Genomic DNA, 17,219 nt, shown 5'->3' with positions numbered 1-17,219 from the left:
AGCTTCCAGCCTATGGAACCTCAACCAAACCAAAGATCAGAGTCTCCGCGACTACATGGAGAAGTTCAAAACAGTAGTCTCAAGGATTGAAATCCAAGACGGCATCGCCATTGATGCCATGCCCTGCGGAACACGTTGTGGGTCCGCTCTAAGTTCCAAGAAGACTTATACCAAAATCCAACCACTTCGCTCCAAGACGCTATCGCTCGTTCTGATAACTTTATCCGAATGGAAGAAGATACAAATGCAATCCTCAGCAAGATGAACGCACCGAAAGCACCAGCGACGAAAAATGCCAACACGCGACAAGAACCGCGCCAGCATGCTGCTAACGACAAAAACGGCCGAAAAGACGGTTACATGTATACCGTCAACGAGAATAACGTGCCGATCTCAACCATGGTAGTCCGCAGAGAAGGGTGGAACAAATGGGTCAGAGAGCTTGATTCGTCTGGTGAGCTAACTGATACTGTCTGCGCGACTCAACCCGCTGTAGCAGCAAGTCCGACGGCAGGCCCTTCCAGAACCGTCGATCTCACCAAACATTGCAAATATCACGACGTCAAAGGACATGATACGACAGAGTGCAAATCACTCAATGCGCACTACCTCTCGTCTCTCGCCAGCGGCGACTTCAAATTCGAGCCCCTGAAAGCTAAGCCCAAAAACGGCAAAAGCTGGAGCAAGAAAAAAGAAAAAAGGGCCCAGCGCAAAGCAACCGGAAAAGGCCGACAAAACGAAACGCAGCAGCAAGATGAGGATAAAACTCCAAAGGATGACGGTGAGGAAAACTCCTCAGCCGACGAAGAACAGCCGGCTAACCGCAGGCGCATTGAGGTTATACTCTGTCAGCAAAGCTTGTCATCAGACGACGAGAATGACGATACACCTATACTCGGAGATCTGAGAGAAGTTCTCAAACGAAAGCTCGAGTCCGAAGACAGCGATCTCCGATTAATGCTGAACGCAAGGAAGTCTCACCATATCTCGACCGGTGATCCTGACCCCACAAAAGATCCGAAGTTCCCCAACTGTGATCTTCGAGACAAACTCAACGCCGGCGCGTGCGATCTTCGCGTACTTCTCAATCGCTCGAAGCCCACAAATCTCCGAAGACAGTTGGAACAAACTAAGAGGCCAGGCAACTCTACGCTGTCGCCGAAAGACGACAACGCATCAGCCGACCTGTGCGCCTTCTTAAACTCCAAGCGAGCAAAAACAAGACAGCGACTAAATGTCATTATGGGCGGCTCTCCTCCCTGCGGAAATTTTGTTCGTTCTGTCAAGGATTACCGCCAGCAAGTCGCGACTTCGCAAAGGTGGCCAACTAGGTCGCCGAGTCATTCTCCGATAACCGTCTCGCCTGACGACACTGCAGGGATTCATATCCCCCACAACGACCCTCTTCTTGTCGTTCTTGGAATTGGGGAGTACGACGTCACCAAAGTACTCATTGATACGAGGAGCTCCGTCGATCTCATCTTCCGAGGAACGCTGCAAAAGATGAGAGTGGATCTCGACGACATCAAAGCATCCTCCAGAACTTTAACAAGCTTCAATAGATCTTCTGAAACAATACTGGGGACAATCCGCCTTCCGGTGCGAGCATGCGGAGTTACTCGAACGGTCAAGTTCGCCGTTGTAAGCATGAAGGCACCTTATCACGCCATACTTGGAACCCCCTGGATACACTCGATGCAAGCAATCCCATCGACTTATCACCAGTGTATCAAATTTCCCGGTACGGACGGCACGATCAAAACATTGCGAGGGGATCAGAAGGACGCGAGGGAATTACTGATAGCCACAGTCAAGCTCCAGCGTTCCTCTCTACCGGTTAACTCTGTCTCTCCCCCGATCTCAAAGTATGCCCCAGAAAGATGAAGTTGTCGAGATGCCTATTGACGACATTGATCCTAGCCGGACCGCACGAACCGGTGCATATCTATCTGAGGATATGCAGCAGTCAATTCTCGACTTCCTCAAGAAGAATGTGTCTACGTTCGCATGGTCCATGGCAGACATGAAAGGGATTGATCCAGCTATAACGACTCACGAGCTTAATGTCGACCCAACCTTCAAGCCCATCCGACAAAAGAGACGAAAGCTTGGGCCCGACAGATCGAAAGCTGTGAACGAAGAGGTTGAATGGTTACTCGGTGCTGGCTCAATCGCTGAGGTACGCTATCCTGAGTGGTTAGCAAACCCGGTAGTTGTCAAAAAGAAGAACGGGAAGTGGCGCGTCTGCGTCGACTTCACTGACTTAAATAGAGCCTGCCCGAAGGGCAGCTATCCTCTCCCCAATATCGATCGTCTGGTCGAGTCTACAGACGGGAACGAGATGCTCACGTTCATGGACGCCTTCTCCGGGTACAACCAGATCATGATGCACCCTGACGATCGTGAGAAAACGGCCTTTATCACAGACAGGGGAACCTACTGCTATAAGGTCATGCCATTGCCTAAAGAACGCAGGAGTGACCTACCAACGTCTTGTGAACAAAATGTTCGAAGATAAGCTGGGCGACACCAAGGAAGTATACATCGACGACATGCCTGTTAAATCGCTACACGCTGCCGACCACCTCCGCCACCTACAAGATTGCTTCGAAACTCTCAAAAAGTATGGCATGAAACCAAACCCGGCGAAGTGCACGTTCGGAGTTTCCTCAGGAGAATTCCTTGGTTATATCGTAACACAACGAGGAATCGAAGCCAACCTGAAGCAGATCTCGGCGGTCCTGAACCAACCAAGTCCAAAAAAGAGTAGAGAAGTCCAACGGCTCACGTGTTGGACATGGGCTTTGCCTCCAACAAGGCTTATAAGATAATGGGCTCAGCCCATTTAAAAGGAGGTAACTAGGAAACCCTAGACTTCTTTCTACTATAAATAAGGAACCACCCCTCCTTTGAGGGGGGACTTTTGGAGCCTCTTTCCATCCTCTCTCTATTTCTAGAGAGAGAAACATCTCTCCACATGCTTTCATCCAGGCACTTGTGATCTCATTGTTGTAGAACTACGATTGGCTTGATCCCCTTTCGGGGTACGTAGGCATCCCTTCATCGGGTCCAGCTATAGTCATTAAACCCCTTTTTATTCTCTTTTAGTACATCCATCCGGTTCAAGCTCAAAAAGAAGGTTTCTCCTAATCCCACAGTCGAAATCTGTCTACCTCTAGCATAGCACCGATTTCGGTACAAACAATTGGCGCCCACCGTGGAGCATGGGGAAGTATCTTCGAAAAAGATTGAACTCGGAGTCTGTTTGGTCGTCACTGGACCGTTTGGTCGTCACTTTGAGTGTTCTGTCGTCGCATGAGCGTTCTGTCGTCGCTTGTCCGTTTGTCGCCAAAAAAAAAGAAAAAAAAAGAGTGTGCTGGGACCTACCCTATTTCATTTACTCGGTAGCAAACCAAGGCTTATAAAATGTTTTTACTCGGTCCATGCCGTTCAAATCATTATACCGAGGATTTTGATTCTTGAAATCTCTATGGTCCTACCATGATCGGCCAATCTTTCAACAAGAAGAGGCCTATATCGAGCCCAACACACCATGAAGGCCATCAAAGCGTGATATCACAAGCACTCGCTCGGCACCAGCTTCTCCGCCTCTCTCGTCATAGCAAGCTCAATAAGCTCAACAAGTCGTCATGGCCTTGACGACTTAAAGCTCTCTAACGGGTCTTTTTCTTTTCTTCAAGAAAGACACCCGAGATGCAGCGGTTCAACACCGAACGACATTCTCGCACTTTACTCGTCATGGCTGAAACAAGACCGTCAACTCCAACAATGGCGGCTCGTTGCTAACCTGAACTCTGTTTCTTAAAAAATGAAACAGAGCTTGTGATGTCTCAGCAACCTATCGCATGAATGCGACGAGGAAAAGAACTTGCTTCTCTTTTACTCGGCACAATTGAGAGAACAACGGAGACGAGGCGCCTTAAAATCCGTTCAGATTCAAGTCGTGATTGTCTTGCCGACTTAAAGCTCTCCCGACGAGCACGCCGCGACCAGAACAAGCTCCTCAAGAGCTTAAAGCTCTTCTCACGCGCCTCAGTTCAAAGTTCATCTCGTCTCATCTCGTCATCCGCCAGAGTCAGAATGGTATACGCATTCAAACTCTCCACCGGCACCAAGCGAGTATAAACTCTGCTTTAACTCGTGCCGAACAATAGTTTAAGCTCGAGCTTATGAAGTTACTCGGCTCAAGCTCATGCCGTTACTCCAACGCAGCGCCTACACACCAAGCCCTTCACAAAGCTTTTGTGTCGTTTTCATGACGCCAATCTTGAGCTTATGTACGCTTCCAAGCAGATTGTCACCGACTAGAGCTCCTGCCGACTAAAACCTCTTGCCAAACAAAATCTTATGACGACTAATCATGAACTCGTCTTTTACCAGGCATGAGTTGAGAAAACTCGTCTTTTACTAGGCATTAGTTTACATTCAACTCCCCTTTTTCTAGACACGAGTTACCGTCAACTTGCCCTTTATCAAGCACGAGTTTGGTGAACCCTTCTTTCACTAGGCATGGGTTACTCGCCGAGCTACGGTTCCTAGGCATTAGTTAGGTAAACTCTCTTTACTGGCATGAGTTACTGGCCGAGTTACTGCTTCTAGGGATGAGTTCATAGTAAACTCTCCTAGCAAGAGTACAACTCGCGTCCTAGGCATGAGTTCACTAGCTAACTCGCCTAGTCAAAGTACTACTCGCCTCTGTCTAGGCCCGAGTTTAGTAAGTTTTCCTTTCTCCAGGCACAAGTTTACACTCAACTCGCCTAACAAGAGTACATCTACTCTCCCTCGCTCATGCACGACTTACTGGCCGAGTCACTACTTCTAGGGAATAGTAAACTCTCTTAGCAAGAGTACAACTCGCGTCCTAGGCATGAGTTCACTAGCCAACTCGTCTAGTCAAAGTACTACTCGCCTCTGTCTAGGCGCGAGTTTAGTAAGCTTGCCTTTCTCCGGGCACAAGTTTACACTCAACTCGCCTAACAAGAGTACATCTACTCTCCCTCGCTCAGGCACGAGTTACTGGCCGAGTCACTACTTCTAGGGAATAGTAAACTCTCTTAGCAAGAGTACAACTCGCGTCCTAGGCATGAGTTCACTAGCTAACTCGCCTAGTCAAAGTACTACTCGCCTCTGTCTAGGCACGAATTTAGTAAGCTTGTCTTTCTCCGGGCACAAGTTTACACTCAACTCGCCTAACAAGAGTACATCTACTCTCCCTCGCTCAGGCACGAGTTACTGGCCGAGTCACTACTTCTAGGGACGATTTCATAGTAAACTCTCCTAGCAAGAGTACAACTCGCGTCCTAGGCATGAGTTCACTAGCTAACTCGCCTAGTCAAAGTACTACTCGCCTCTGTCTAGGCACGAATTTAGTAAGCTTGTCTTTCTCCGGGCACAAGTTTACACTCAACTCGCCTAACAAGAGTACATCTACTCTCCCTCGCTCAGGCACGAGTTACTGGCCGAGTCACTACTTCTAGGGACGATTTCATAGTAAACTCTCCTAGCAAGAGTACAACTCGCGTCCTAGGCATGAGTTCACTAGCCAACTCGCCTAGTCAAAGTACTACTCGCCTCTGTCTAGGCACGAATTTAGTAAGCTTGTCTTTCTCCGGGCACAAGTTTACACTCAACTCGCCTAACAAGAGTACATCTACTCTCCCTCGCTCAGGCACGAGTTACTGGCCGAGTCACTACTTCTAGGGACGATTTCATAGTAAACTCTCCTAGCAAGAGTATCTAATCCCACAATCGAATTCTGTCTACCTCTAGCATAGCACCGATTTCGGTACAAACATCACGGGTCGGATTGCTGCACTCAATCGGTTCATCTCTAGATCCACCGACAAGTGTCTAACATTCTACGATCTCCTGCGAGGGAATAAGAAGTTTATCTGGGATGAGAAGTGCGAGGAGGCACTTGCTCAACTCAAACAGTATCTGACCACGCCACCTGTACTCGCCAAGCCGAATGTCGGCGACGTTCTATCTCTTTACGTCGCGGTATCCCCCGAAGCAGTCAGCAGCGTTTTGATAAAGGAAGACCGCAGAAAACAAAAACCAATCTTCTACACAAGCAGACGTATGACAGGACCGGAAACGCGATACCCGACTCTGGAGAAAATGGCACTGGCCGTCGTCGAAGCAGCAAGAAAGCTTCGCCCGTATTTTCAGTCACATTCGGTGGATGTACTAACCGCCCAGCCCCTCCGAACAATACTTCAGAACACCAACAGGTCCGGGAGGTTAAGGAAGTGGGCCATCGAACTCATTGAACTTGATATCACTTACATGAACCGAACGGCGGCAAAGTCCCAGGTTCTTGCAGATTTTTTAGTAGAACTGGCCCCGGAACTGGAGCAAGACCTCGCACTCCCGAACCCAAACTGGACCCTTCATGTCGACAGATCCTCGACTTACAAAGGCGCGGGGGCCGGAGTCCAACTACAGTCCCAGACCGGAGAACTGATCAGACAGTCTTTTAGCTTCGGCTTCCCGGTGTCGAACAACGAAGCAGAATACAAATCTCTAATCGCCGGACTCCACTTAGCAAAAGTTGTTAAGGCTAAACGTTTAAGCGCCTACTGTGATTCACAACTAGTCGCTAGTCAGTTTAGCGGCGACTACGACGCCCGCAACGACCGAATGGACGCTTACCTCAAGATAGTCCAAGGTTTAGCAGCAGAGTTCGAATTCTTCGAACTCATTAAAGTTCCCAGAGGGGAAAACGTCTGCGCTGACGCCCTCGCAGCCCTTGGCAGCAAGCTCCGAGATCAGGTTAAACGAACCATCCCAATACACCGCACTGAAAAGCCAAGTATCGATATCTCGACCGACCAAATGGTCATCGTAGCCCCAGTCACCGCACCAGATACTGACGGGTTCGACCCGGACTGGAGAACAGAGTTCAACGATTACCTCAGCAAAGAGGAACACCCAGCCGAGAAATGGGAGGCACGCCGGCTAAAAGCACACAGTGCTCATTACGTCGTCTTAGACGATGAACTCCATCGATGGACCGCGAGTAAAGTGCTCCTTAAATGCATTCATGGGGACGAAACCCTCAGGGTTTTGGCCGAGACACATGAAGGCGCCGGAGGCAACCACTCAGGCGGTCGCGCCTTGGCAATCAAAGTAAGAAGTATAGGCTTCTTCTGGCCGACAATGAACGCAGATTGCGAATCCTACACGAGAAGTTGCGACAAATACCAGAGGCGCACACCAAGTATCCACTGCCCAACTGAAATGTTACGAACGACAACAGAACCTTATCCGTTCATGCGATGGGCAATGGACATCATAGGACCTCTTCCCAGTTCTCGACAACGACGTTTTGTTCTAGTCCTCACCGACTACTTCACGAAATGGATTGAAGCCGAGGCCTTCGCTCAAGTCACTGACAAAGAAGTCCGCGGCTTCGTATGGATGAACATTATCTGCCGCCATGGTCTGCCTTACGATATTGTCACTGATAACAGATCGCAATTCATGTCGGGCAACTTCAAGGAATGCTGCAGCAAGTGGAACATCTGATTAAGCCCTTCCACCCCTCGCAACCCGCATGGGAATGGCCAAGCGGAATCCTCCAACAAGCTTATCACTGACGGCATCAAGAAAAGCCTATATCTGAAGAAAGGACATTGGGCCGACGAACTCGACGGGGTCCTGTGGAGTCACCGCACGACACCAAGAGGTTCGACTATATCAACACCTTTTTCCCTTGTGTACGGTGTCGAAGCTATGGCCCCCGCAGAGGTCTATGTTACAAGCCTCCGACGTTCGAAGATGCCCCAGTACGTAAAACTTAACAAGGAGATGCTGCTCGACGCCCTCGACGAGATCAAAGAATGTCGGGACCAAGCTCTACTCCAGATCCAAAACTATCAGCATCAAATAGAGAGCTACTACAACAAAAGGGTCCGGGCCAGACCCCTCGAACTCGGCGACCTCGTCATGCGCAAGGTGTTTGAAAACACTAAAGAACTGAACGCCGGTAAACTCGGGGCTAGGTGGAAAGGACCTTACAAGATCGTCAAAGTCGTCAAACCAGGCGTCTACCAACTCGAAACGTCGCATGGAGAAGTAGTGCCTCGAGCATGGAACTCAATGCACTTACGCCGTTTCTACTCGTAGAAGCGTCGTCGCGTCCCAAAAAAAAAAAAAACAGAGTAGATGCACCTCCGCGGTCACTTCCACTCAACCGAGTAAATGCGCTTTTACTCGGGAAAATCGAACTACGAACGGCTTGATCCTCAACCAAGGTACGTAGGCAGCCTTAAGCGGCTCAGCTGTAAAAACACCAAAGTCAAAACCGTGTTCTTTGTTTCAATCTCAATCGAGTAAAATGACGATCGATGAACCACGCCCGTCGTAGGACGGTCATCGCATCAGAAGATTCCCGTACCGCCAACAGGAGGTATACGGACACTCACATTCCACTACTCAGCTATGTCCTGATCAGACACTTAGCTGAAGGGCCCAACGGTCGCGAGTCATCTATGCCCCAGTAGCATTGACCGACCAAAAAGAGCGAAATCTTTTCCTTTTTTCGACTGTCGAGTAACGGACTAGCTACCCAAATACCCGACTGTCACTGGAAAAATGGATAAAAGAACCTTCCACTCCTAGAATCCGTCTCTTGTCTTTGAAATAGAATGGCGCACTTAGACGTTATCTCGACCGTAACGCGACAAGGACTGACCAAAGTCCCTTAGCAGCTTGTTTTGCTATCCATTTGCGAAAGTCAAAGATCAAGCACCATCGTTTCTAAGCGAACACGCTGCGAAACTTTTAGGCGGATGAGATTTACTTAAAAACATCGCAGATACGGATAAAAAAAAAACTAACGCACGAACTTAAAGTTTGCTTAAAACAGCAACTCGCCGACAAGGTAAAAATGTATTTAACCATACAACAAAAGGGTCTATCAAGACCACAAACGCGTTTAAACAGAAAAACAAAAAGTTAAATAATACAACATCAGCGGTGGAGGGTCAAGCAGCAGGAAACTCGTCGTCCCCGTTCAGCACACTCGGAGCAGGAGGGTCCACAGGGTCTTCGCTAACGCAAGAAATCGGGCCCTCCACTTGAGCAGAAGTAGGAACGAAAAGGTCCGCATTAGAAGACGGGACGCTTGAGACGCTTCTTTTCTCGACTTCGCTGTTCGTCTCTTCCTCATTGGATTTTGGCGAGGACGTCTTCTCAGCTCGATCACCCTCTCCCTCCTCATCCTCTCCTTCCTCAGAGGAAGTATACGAGACTAGAACAGGACCTTCAGTGCCCGCGTCCTCAGTCCCTTCTTCTCGGACTACGGTACCATCTGTTTTGGGGTTGTCCTTCTCAGGGCTCCCCTCGAGGTTATCTTTCTCCACGCACTCCACGAAGGTATCCTCCCACGGAACCTCAGCGTATTCTGTCGAGGCCGACGCGATATCAACCATCAGCTCTTCAGACGGTTCCCCGGTGATCTCGCGGGAGGCAATGAGTTGAGACGCCATCTCCGGTCCGATCAGATCCGCGTTCGATCCGTACGGGTCAAACGGTGCTCGAAACCTGTCCTCAACAAAGCGTGAAGGAAGAACTAGCGGAGAAAGAGTAAGATCGCTGTCAGACAGCGGATCCACGCAAAGTTCTGTAGCCGCGGCCATATGAAGCTTCTCCTGCTCGGCAAAGACATCGATCATCTCTTGTGGGATCTCCGTCCCGCTGTCCCTTATCATCTCGAGGCATTTCCTCGTTCCCGAGGCTTGCCCTTATAAATTCTTCGCCTTTCCAAAGGTGTCTAAGCGAGTAAAGTAGTCGCGAACGCGACCAAAGCAACGAACCGCCTTATCGGTCATAGCGGCCTGAACCCTCTCCCTTTCACGAGTAACCTCCAAGTTTCGTGAGTCCTTCAGGCGCTGCCTCTCTCTGATCAGCTTTGCCACCGCGGCGTCCCTCTCTTCGAGAAGCTCAGCCTTTTCCTTCTCGAGAGTCACGGCGGCCTGCTCTTGACAAGCTTTCTCTCGGGCAAGCTCTTTCTTCGCCGCCCTATCAGATTTGAGCTTACCTTCGAGCTCTTCGAACTTTACTCGAAGAACCTCTTTCTCCTTAACAGTTTCCTCATTGGCTTTCTTATGCTCAGCCCTCACTCTCTTGATGGCTTTCAGCCTTGCCTGAGCAAGTTTCTCCGAAGATCCCAACTGGATCATCGTCTGCTTCAGGGTACTGTCGTACTTCTCTACGAGGAAGTTCATGCTCCCATCACTCTGAAAAACGACAAAATGAGGATTATTCGAGGTGGCTCGACCCAATCGATCAATAAGGAGAAAAGGATAAAGGATGACGCCGTTACCCGTGCTCTGGTGAAGGCGGCATCAACGTATTCATCTTTGAAGTAGAGATCTCCTTTCTGTGGCATTTCCCTCGTCCCACCACGGATCTTCCGCGCATCGAAGGGGGTTAAAAATCAACGGAGTCTTCTCGTCAGAAGAAAACTGAACGCGGTCTGGAAATTCGGCCCCCCCTCTCCTCGCAAGGGAACCTTCGGACCGAGCGCCTCTTCTCATCGCCGAGCCAGGAGCAGACCTCTCGTTCGCTGCAGACTCGCTCCTAGAACCGCCTTCTGACGCTGCGACTCTTTTTCTCTTCTCTAGGGGAGCTCTGGGAGAAAGACTCTTTCTTCCCGCAGAGTCAACGGAAGTGGTTCCGTCAGCAATTGGCCGCGGTGCCCCTTCAACCGACCTCTTCTTCGTTTTCTTTTTAGGACGATCCTCAGGAACCGCTTCAATCGGATCTGCCCCGACGAGATCTTCTGGAGCGGCTTCTCGTCCTTCTTTTGGCATATCATCGTGATCAGCGAGAAAAGTGGCCTCTTCTCGGGGCCTTTTCTTCTTTTCCTTCTTCTTCTTCACTTTCGAGCCCTTAGAAGCCTCGCCGAGAGAAACTGTTTCTCCAAGCGGAACGTCTGGACCAGGAGCCTCATCGGTGACTCTCCTCTTCGCTTTCTTGCTCTTCTTCTTCCTTTTAGGACTTAAAGCTGAGGGCTCTGCACTGACATCCTCGTCGACTGTGACGGAGTCTCTTCCCTTGGAAGCCCCGGCTTCCTCATAATTGGTCGATTCCGGAACAACGTCTGGGGTAGTTTTCTTCGAAAGCAGCTGCAGTTTCCCTTTCAGCAGAGCGCTCAAATGTGGAACTCCCTCCATTTCTCTGGCTTTGTCGAGAAGTTTCTGCTGCTTCCGAGTAAACAAGGAGAGACGTGATTTGCGAGGACCGAGAACACAAGGAAGTCTCGACTCCCAATCAACTACGACGAGAAGAACAAGACAAAGACTTAGTACGGAAACTATGATATTTCGAAGTTTTTGGCCATTAAAACACAACATGGTATACCTTTGTTTGTAAGGTTGAAACCGGACCACCAAAGAGAACGGATGAACCTCGAGCTGCACACGAACGGACGCGAGCTGGCTGTCGTCGGATGCGAGCTGAACGGGACGGGACGCGTCTGCTTCCTATCGGGTTCGCGAGCTGCTTCCTATTGGTTTTGCAAGCGGCTGATAGGGATTGCGAGTTGGTTGATCGGGAACACAAGCTGGCTGTGATGCGAACGGAAGCTGAGGTCGTCTAGGATCAGGAACACCTTAGGAATGGAGCTGATCGTTTGCTGACGAGCTGGAACGCGAGCTAGGACAAATTAGGGTTCGTCGGGATTAGGTTAAAGTCACCGGCTAGGTTAGGTTTAAGGGATTGGCGATTTTAGCTTAGATTGCAGAGAACAATCGTGCTGATAATGTGTTGTAATTAGAAGATTGAAGACTGAATAGTGGGTAACTATTCGTTTTCTTTTTAGGACGATCCTCAGGAACCGCTTCAATCGGATCTGCCCCGACGAGATCTTCTGGAGCGGCTTCTCGTCCTTCTTTTGGCATATCATCGTGATCAGCGAGAAAAGTGGCCTCTTCTCGGGGCCTTTTCTTCCTTTCCTTCTTCTTCTTCGCTTTCGAGCCCTTAGAAGCCTCGCCGAGAGAAACTGTTTCTCCAAGCGGAACGTCTGGACCAGGAGCCTCGTCGGTGACTCTCCTCTTCGCTTTCTTGCTCTTCTTCTTCCTTTTAGGACTTAAAGCTGAGGGCTCTGCACCGACATCCTCGTCGACTGTGACGGAGTCTCTTCCCTTGGAAGCCCCCATTTCTCTAGGTAGCTGCCGTTTCCCTTTCAGCAGAGCGCTCAAATCAGGAACTCCATCCATTTCTCTAGCTTTGTCGAGAAGTTTCTGCTGCTTCCGAGTAAACAAGGAGAGACGTGATTTGCGAGGACCGAGAACACAAGGAAGTCTCGACTCCCAATCAACTACGACGAGAAGAACACGAAAAAGACTTAGTACGGAAACTATGATATTTCGACCTAAGGTATCCGAGAAAACTAACCTTTGGCGATCCTAGCTTGTTGACGACGTATCCACTCTCGACTGAGATCCAGCCAACGAAGATGGCTGTGCGTCGCGATCGCTTGAGCACTCTTGAAGAAATTCTTTGGGTAGGCGATTGTATTCGGGTGACGAACTGCGAATACCAAAAAAGGGGGGAGTTAGAATCATCGAATAAAACACGACCAAACAGATAAATCTCTACCAAGTTCTTTATTCCATAAGACGCGGTAGTCATCCCCGGGGGGCTCTTCGAAGGCGTGCTCGTCGGATTTGATGTAAAAGTACGCACGCTGCCAATCTTGCGTCTTGTTTGGGTGGCCAGTCAAGACATTGTATTTCGCACGCATCTTTACTGAGAAGATCCCGTTTGGCTCTGCTTTCGTGAAAGTCAACTCCTCAAACATCCTCACGCTCATCGAGATATCCATCTCCGCCGCCATAACCATCAACATGACGGCTATGCACAATGATCCATTCAGCAGTTGAGAAATAGCAATATCTCGATGAAACGCGTACGACGTTACCAACCGAGGGATTGGAAACCAGAGCTTCGTGTGTTCACCAAAGTAGGACTCGTATACGCATTGGTAGCCAACCGAAGGCGACCAAGGGCGTTGCTCGGGAGACGGGATGATGTAGGTAACGCCGGCACCACCACTCTCTCTTAACAAATTCTTCACAGTGTGGTGAGATGAGCAGGAACCGAACATATTCCCCCATGACTGAGCTCGCGGATCATGCAGTAATTCAGGCGGGAGTGGAGAAAGCTCCTCGAAGATCCCGCCAGGATGATAAATCGTGGGACGGCAGTCTATCTGGTCGAAACGAACCCTCCGACGAACTTGTCTCAAAGCTCTCGAGGCTTTGTTAGATGCTTCAGAACCGCTACCGCTCATGTCGCTGCTCCCGACTTCGATGCGATCCGCGCCTTCTTCACGAATTCGCCTATGGGCATCGGCGACTAAAAGACGCTGGGATAGACTCATGTTCTCCGTATCTCGTAGAGCATCGCGATGAATCAGGTCGAACTCATCCAGCGGCCTACCATTTGCTGTCACGTCTCTAGTCGGACTCGGAGAAGTAGCGATACCTCTTCCCTTCTCCTCGCACGATAATCGACTTCTCGAAGGCATGTTTTCTAACCCTGGGGACGACTAAACCAGCGGGCTAGACTAGCAACTCTACTCGACGAAAGCCGTATCTAGAGAGAGAAAGTAAAAGTAGAGAGAAGGGAGAGAAAGCGGAATACTTGAGTCTGCAGAGAAGAATGACGAAAGTGAAAGGGAAAGATCTACTTATAGTAAAAATGGGGGCACGTTTCCCAAATGCAATCATTAGGTTTAGAAGGGCCTAAATGGGCCTCAAGGGCCGCCTACACGCCCAGAAACCTACTCGCGACGGTTTGGGTTCTCGCTTAAACCGGCTTCCGATTGGATAGTCAAACCGGAATCAATCTCCGATTTTGATCTAAACTGATTCTCGGTCAAACAGCGAAACCGGCCCCATCATTTCACCCGAAGTAATCTGTCGCCCGAGTAAAACATGCCCCCATAGCAAAGACAAAAGAAGCAAGCAAGTCATGATAGACTCTACTCGAGTGACTAAACGCGTCAAGCAATGACCAGAGAGACGAGAAAAAATCTCTCCACCGGTTCCGAGTAAAAACAACATGCGACCAACGGGGGGAGGACTGCTTCTCGCGCTAAAATCTGTTATTCGAATGAACATGACCCACAAATTCACTGAGACCGCTACGCCGCTCACAAGTGAACTGGGGGGGGAATTATTGTAGGAGATGGATTACATCCCTCCACAAGGCCCATCGAATAACATGACCTAGCCCAGCAAGCTGGCCTAATTCATCCGGCTCGGCGAGTAGAGTCGTCAACTCGGCCCTAGAGTGCTTTTAGCCGTTGGGAAAGCCGACCAAAAGCACCCGGCTCGGAGGAACTCCACCCAGGTCCGTATACTCGGCTCCCCGAACTAAGGCCCAGAGAGGACCGAAATTAGGGCATCAAGGAGAGGAAGCCTATAAAGGAGGAGAAGAGAATATAAAGAAAGGGGGACTGGACACACACATATACTGAGCGGCTAGATCTAGGGTTTTTAGTCTCTATTCATTCCTAATCGCTCTGTATCTCTCTGGGTTTGCTCCTCGAAGCTTCGGTTTGTTTTCTTGATCTCTTGTCATCCTTGTAACCCATTTAATCGGTCTAATAAAACGTCTTTAGTCATCCCATTTCGAGTTCTTTCAACCTAGTCGACTGAATCCCGTACAAACATCGGTGATCGAGATTTAAGCTTTGGTTGGTACGAACAGTTGAGTTTTGAAGATTTGTGTGGGACTGAAATTTCACACGGGTGCTTATCTCCACTTCATACCCCAACTTAGAAGCTATGGTATGCTTTTTGTCTTTTTCTTTGTTTTTTGCAAAAGTCGTTCTTGATGGGTTTTAAATTCAGATTGTTCAGAGCTGCTGAAAATGTTAGATAATCAACTGAATTGGCATGAGATGTTCATAATTTACCATTTGGGTTCGGTTATAAAAGAAAAACTACCCTTTCGCCAGCTTGAAAACCAAAATATTATAGCGACGAAACAGATAACGATCACATGAACCAGTAGAAACCATAAAGATTGGTTACTTAAACCCTTTTATTAACCAGTGGCAACTCGGTGACAGAGATTGACGAACACTGTAAGGCATAACATGAGACGTTTTTCATACAAAAGCATACCTTTAGAAACCGATAATAATAATAACTCAAAATCAACAATCTGCATCACTACCACCAAACCGAGAGAACCAGGGCTTAGAAGAGTTCATCTTCTTTGTGGGTATGGATGACACAGTCAGACTGCGGGTAAGCCACACAAGTCAAGACATAACCTTTCTCAAAGTGATGATCCTCAAGAAACGAACCATCACCCTGGTCAACTTGACCTTTCTCGATCTTACCGGCGCAGGTGGAACAGGCACCGGCTCTGCAAGAGTAAGGCAAGTCAACTCCAGCTTCTTCAGCTGCATCCAATATGTACTGGTCGTCTGGGACCTCAAACTCGTTTGCTTGGCCATCGGGTCCGATGAGCTTGACCTTGTACACTGCTGACATGGTGGCACCAGAGTTGGCTGAGCATTTCAAGCCAAAGGATCTCGAGACTTTGTTGACTGATCCAAGGGAGAGTTTGTTAGTGATGGGCCTGTTGGTGGGCTGGCTTCTAAGAACCGCCTTACAAGTCATGCTAGTGGTAGAAACTTGAACGGTTGCCATTTTATTAAGCACCTGCAAAAAAAGTTATGTTTCAGAAACCTATATCATCTTTACACAAATACTAATCTCTATGATGACAATGAAAACAAGTAAAGATTGACTGATGTGTATCACAAGTAGCAAGTGGAAACAAGAACCATAAGAGAATCTGTTCCAATAGGCAAAAACTGATGAGAGAGTTTTTAATGTATGGAGCGTAATGAGAAGATGCAAGCTTGAAAGCTTATATTAGCTCTTCACTCGATGCTCCAAAACACATAGGACTAATGACTATTTCGTAATTAATCATTAAACATGATTAGTTATCATCAAATCGACTCTTAATTACGAACCAAGATTTCAGCTCTAGAACAACAAATATCGACAAACTTTCAACAAATCACAAAAGTTGATCACTAGCTAGGGTGTTTGATAAACTGATTTGATTTTAGATTTCGATTTAGCATATCAAAAGCAATATGACATCAAATAAGTCATTATCAGACTAATCGAAAGATATTTAGTAGAGAAGAAATTTATTTTGTCCCCACAAAGAAGTCAAATAAAAGCAAGAAGCAAAGGTAGGTTTCAAATACAAACATCGTTCATCATAAACACCGAAACAATTAATAGGGGAACAACATAATAAAATAGAATCATATAATCTCAGATTCTAAAACTTACACAGAGAGAAGGAAGGAGGAGGAGTAGGAGGCGGAAACTACGAGAGGGGTTGGTGGAGAGGTGAATGATTTATAAAACGGAAGAGTCGGGAAGTGCGGCTTTTCGAAGGCCGTGACGGCCCAACTTTGTCGACTATTATTTTTTGTTTTTTTTTTTTCATTTAGTGGACAGTATTTATGATAACTACTACATCTACATTTTATTTATTTATGCTAATCAGGTCATTAAGTGTCTAAATAGTGATGATATTAATTTTAGATCGAATTGTTGGCAAAAAAAATTAGAATTTACAAAAGTATACACGCCTAATAAATTCATAACGTTGGCCAAGTAATCTATTTATAATTTAACTATTAAGAAATGAATGTCTAAAAAAAGAGACGAATATCCTCTCTAAATTCAGAGTTGGAAACAATTATTTGAATAACAGAAAGTATACTAAGTATCTTAATGATCATCGTCATACTTCTCAGCAGAGTTTAATCTTTCAAAATTTCTTACATTTTTGGGATCAAAATATAATGAGGATTCAATAGCTAAAACTCTTACCATTTTCAAATTACCACTTTTAATGTTTACACTAACCACTTTTACTCTATCTCTAATGAAGGGTAAAAAATATTTATAACTTTTAGATTAACTTTGACAAAAAAAAAAACACATGGTTAACTAATCTAAACTTAAAACATCAACTCTAAACCCTAAACCATGAAACATCAACCCTAAACCTTAAACCCCGAAACATCAACTCTAAACCTTAAACGTAAACCCTAAACCCTAAATCTAAATTTAAAACAACAACTCTAAACCCTAAATCATCAACTCTAAACCTTAAACCATGAAACATCAACTCTA

The 17,219-nt window shown here is 47.5% G+C and overlaps 2 protein-coding genes across 2 annotated transcripts; one reads left to right on the top strand and one right to left on the bottom strand.

Moving 5' to 3' along the window:
• Nucleotides 1–3,870: 3,870 nt before the first annotated feature.
• LOC106338259 lies at nucleotides 3,871–7,551 on the top strand. The gene is made up of 2 exons (XM_013777280.1): nucleotides 3,871–4,140; nucleotides 5,791–7,551. Exons 1-2 carry the CDS (start codon nucleotides 3,871–3,873, stop codon nucleotides 7,549–7,551), a joined length of 2,031 nt encoding a protein of 676 aa, XP_013632734.1.
• A 7,500-nt stretch (nucleotides 7,552–15,051) lies between these two features.
• On the bottom strand, nucleotides 15,052–16,486 carry LOC106337454 (ferredoxin, root R-B1). Its single transcript, XM_013776561.1, has 2 exons — nucleotides 16,365–16,486; nucleotides 15,052–15,713 (listed from the first exon to the last, which is right to left on the bottom strand). The coding sequence occupies exon 2, from the start codon at nucleotides 15,699–15,701 to the stop codon at nucleotides 15,243–15,245; it is 459 nt and encodes a 152-aa protein (XP_013632015.1). The 5' UTR covers nucleotides 15,702–15,713; nucleotides 16,365–16,486; the 3' UTR covers nucleotides 15,052–15,242.
• Nucleotides 16,487–17,219: the final 733 nt, after the last annotated feature.

Source organism: Brassica oleracea, chromosome C4 (genome assembly GCF_000695525.1).
Source record: "Brassica oleracea var. oleracea cultivar TO1000 chromosome C4, BOL, whole genome shotgun sequence".
Lineage (NCBI taxonomy): Eukaryota > Viridiplantae > Streptophyta > Magnoliopsida > Brassicales > Brassicaceae > Brassica > Brassica oleracea.
Note: the sequence above shows the minus strand (reverse complement) of the source record. Positions and strands in the feature narration are given on the sequence as shown.

Excerpts from the sequence above, each read along its gene's own strand:
- LOC106337454 (XM_013776561.1), bottom strand. The coding sequence starts at position 15,701 with ATGGCAACCGTTCAAGTTTCTACCACTAGCATGACTTGTAAGGCGGTT.
- LOC106338259 (XM_013777280.1), top strand. The coding sequence starts at position 3,871 with ATGCGACGAGGAAAAGAACTTGCTTCTCTTTTACTCGGCACAATTGAG. Across the intron at positions 4,141-5,790 it reads TCTCCACCGGCACCAAGCGA|CATAGCACCGATTTCGGTAC; the intron begins GTATAAACTCTG and ends GTCTACCTCTAG.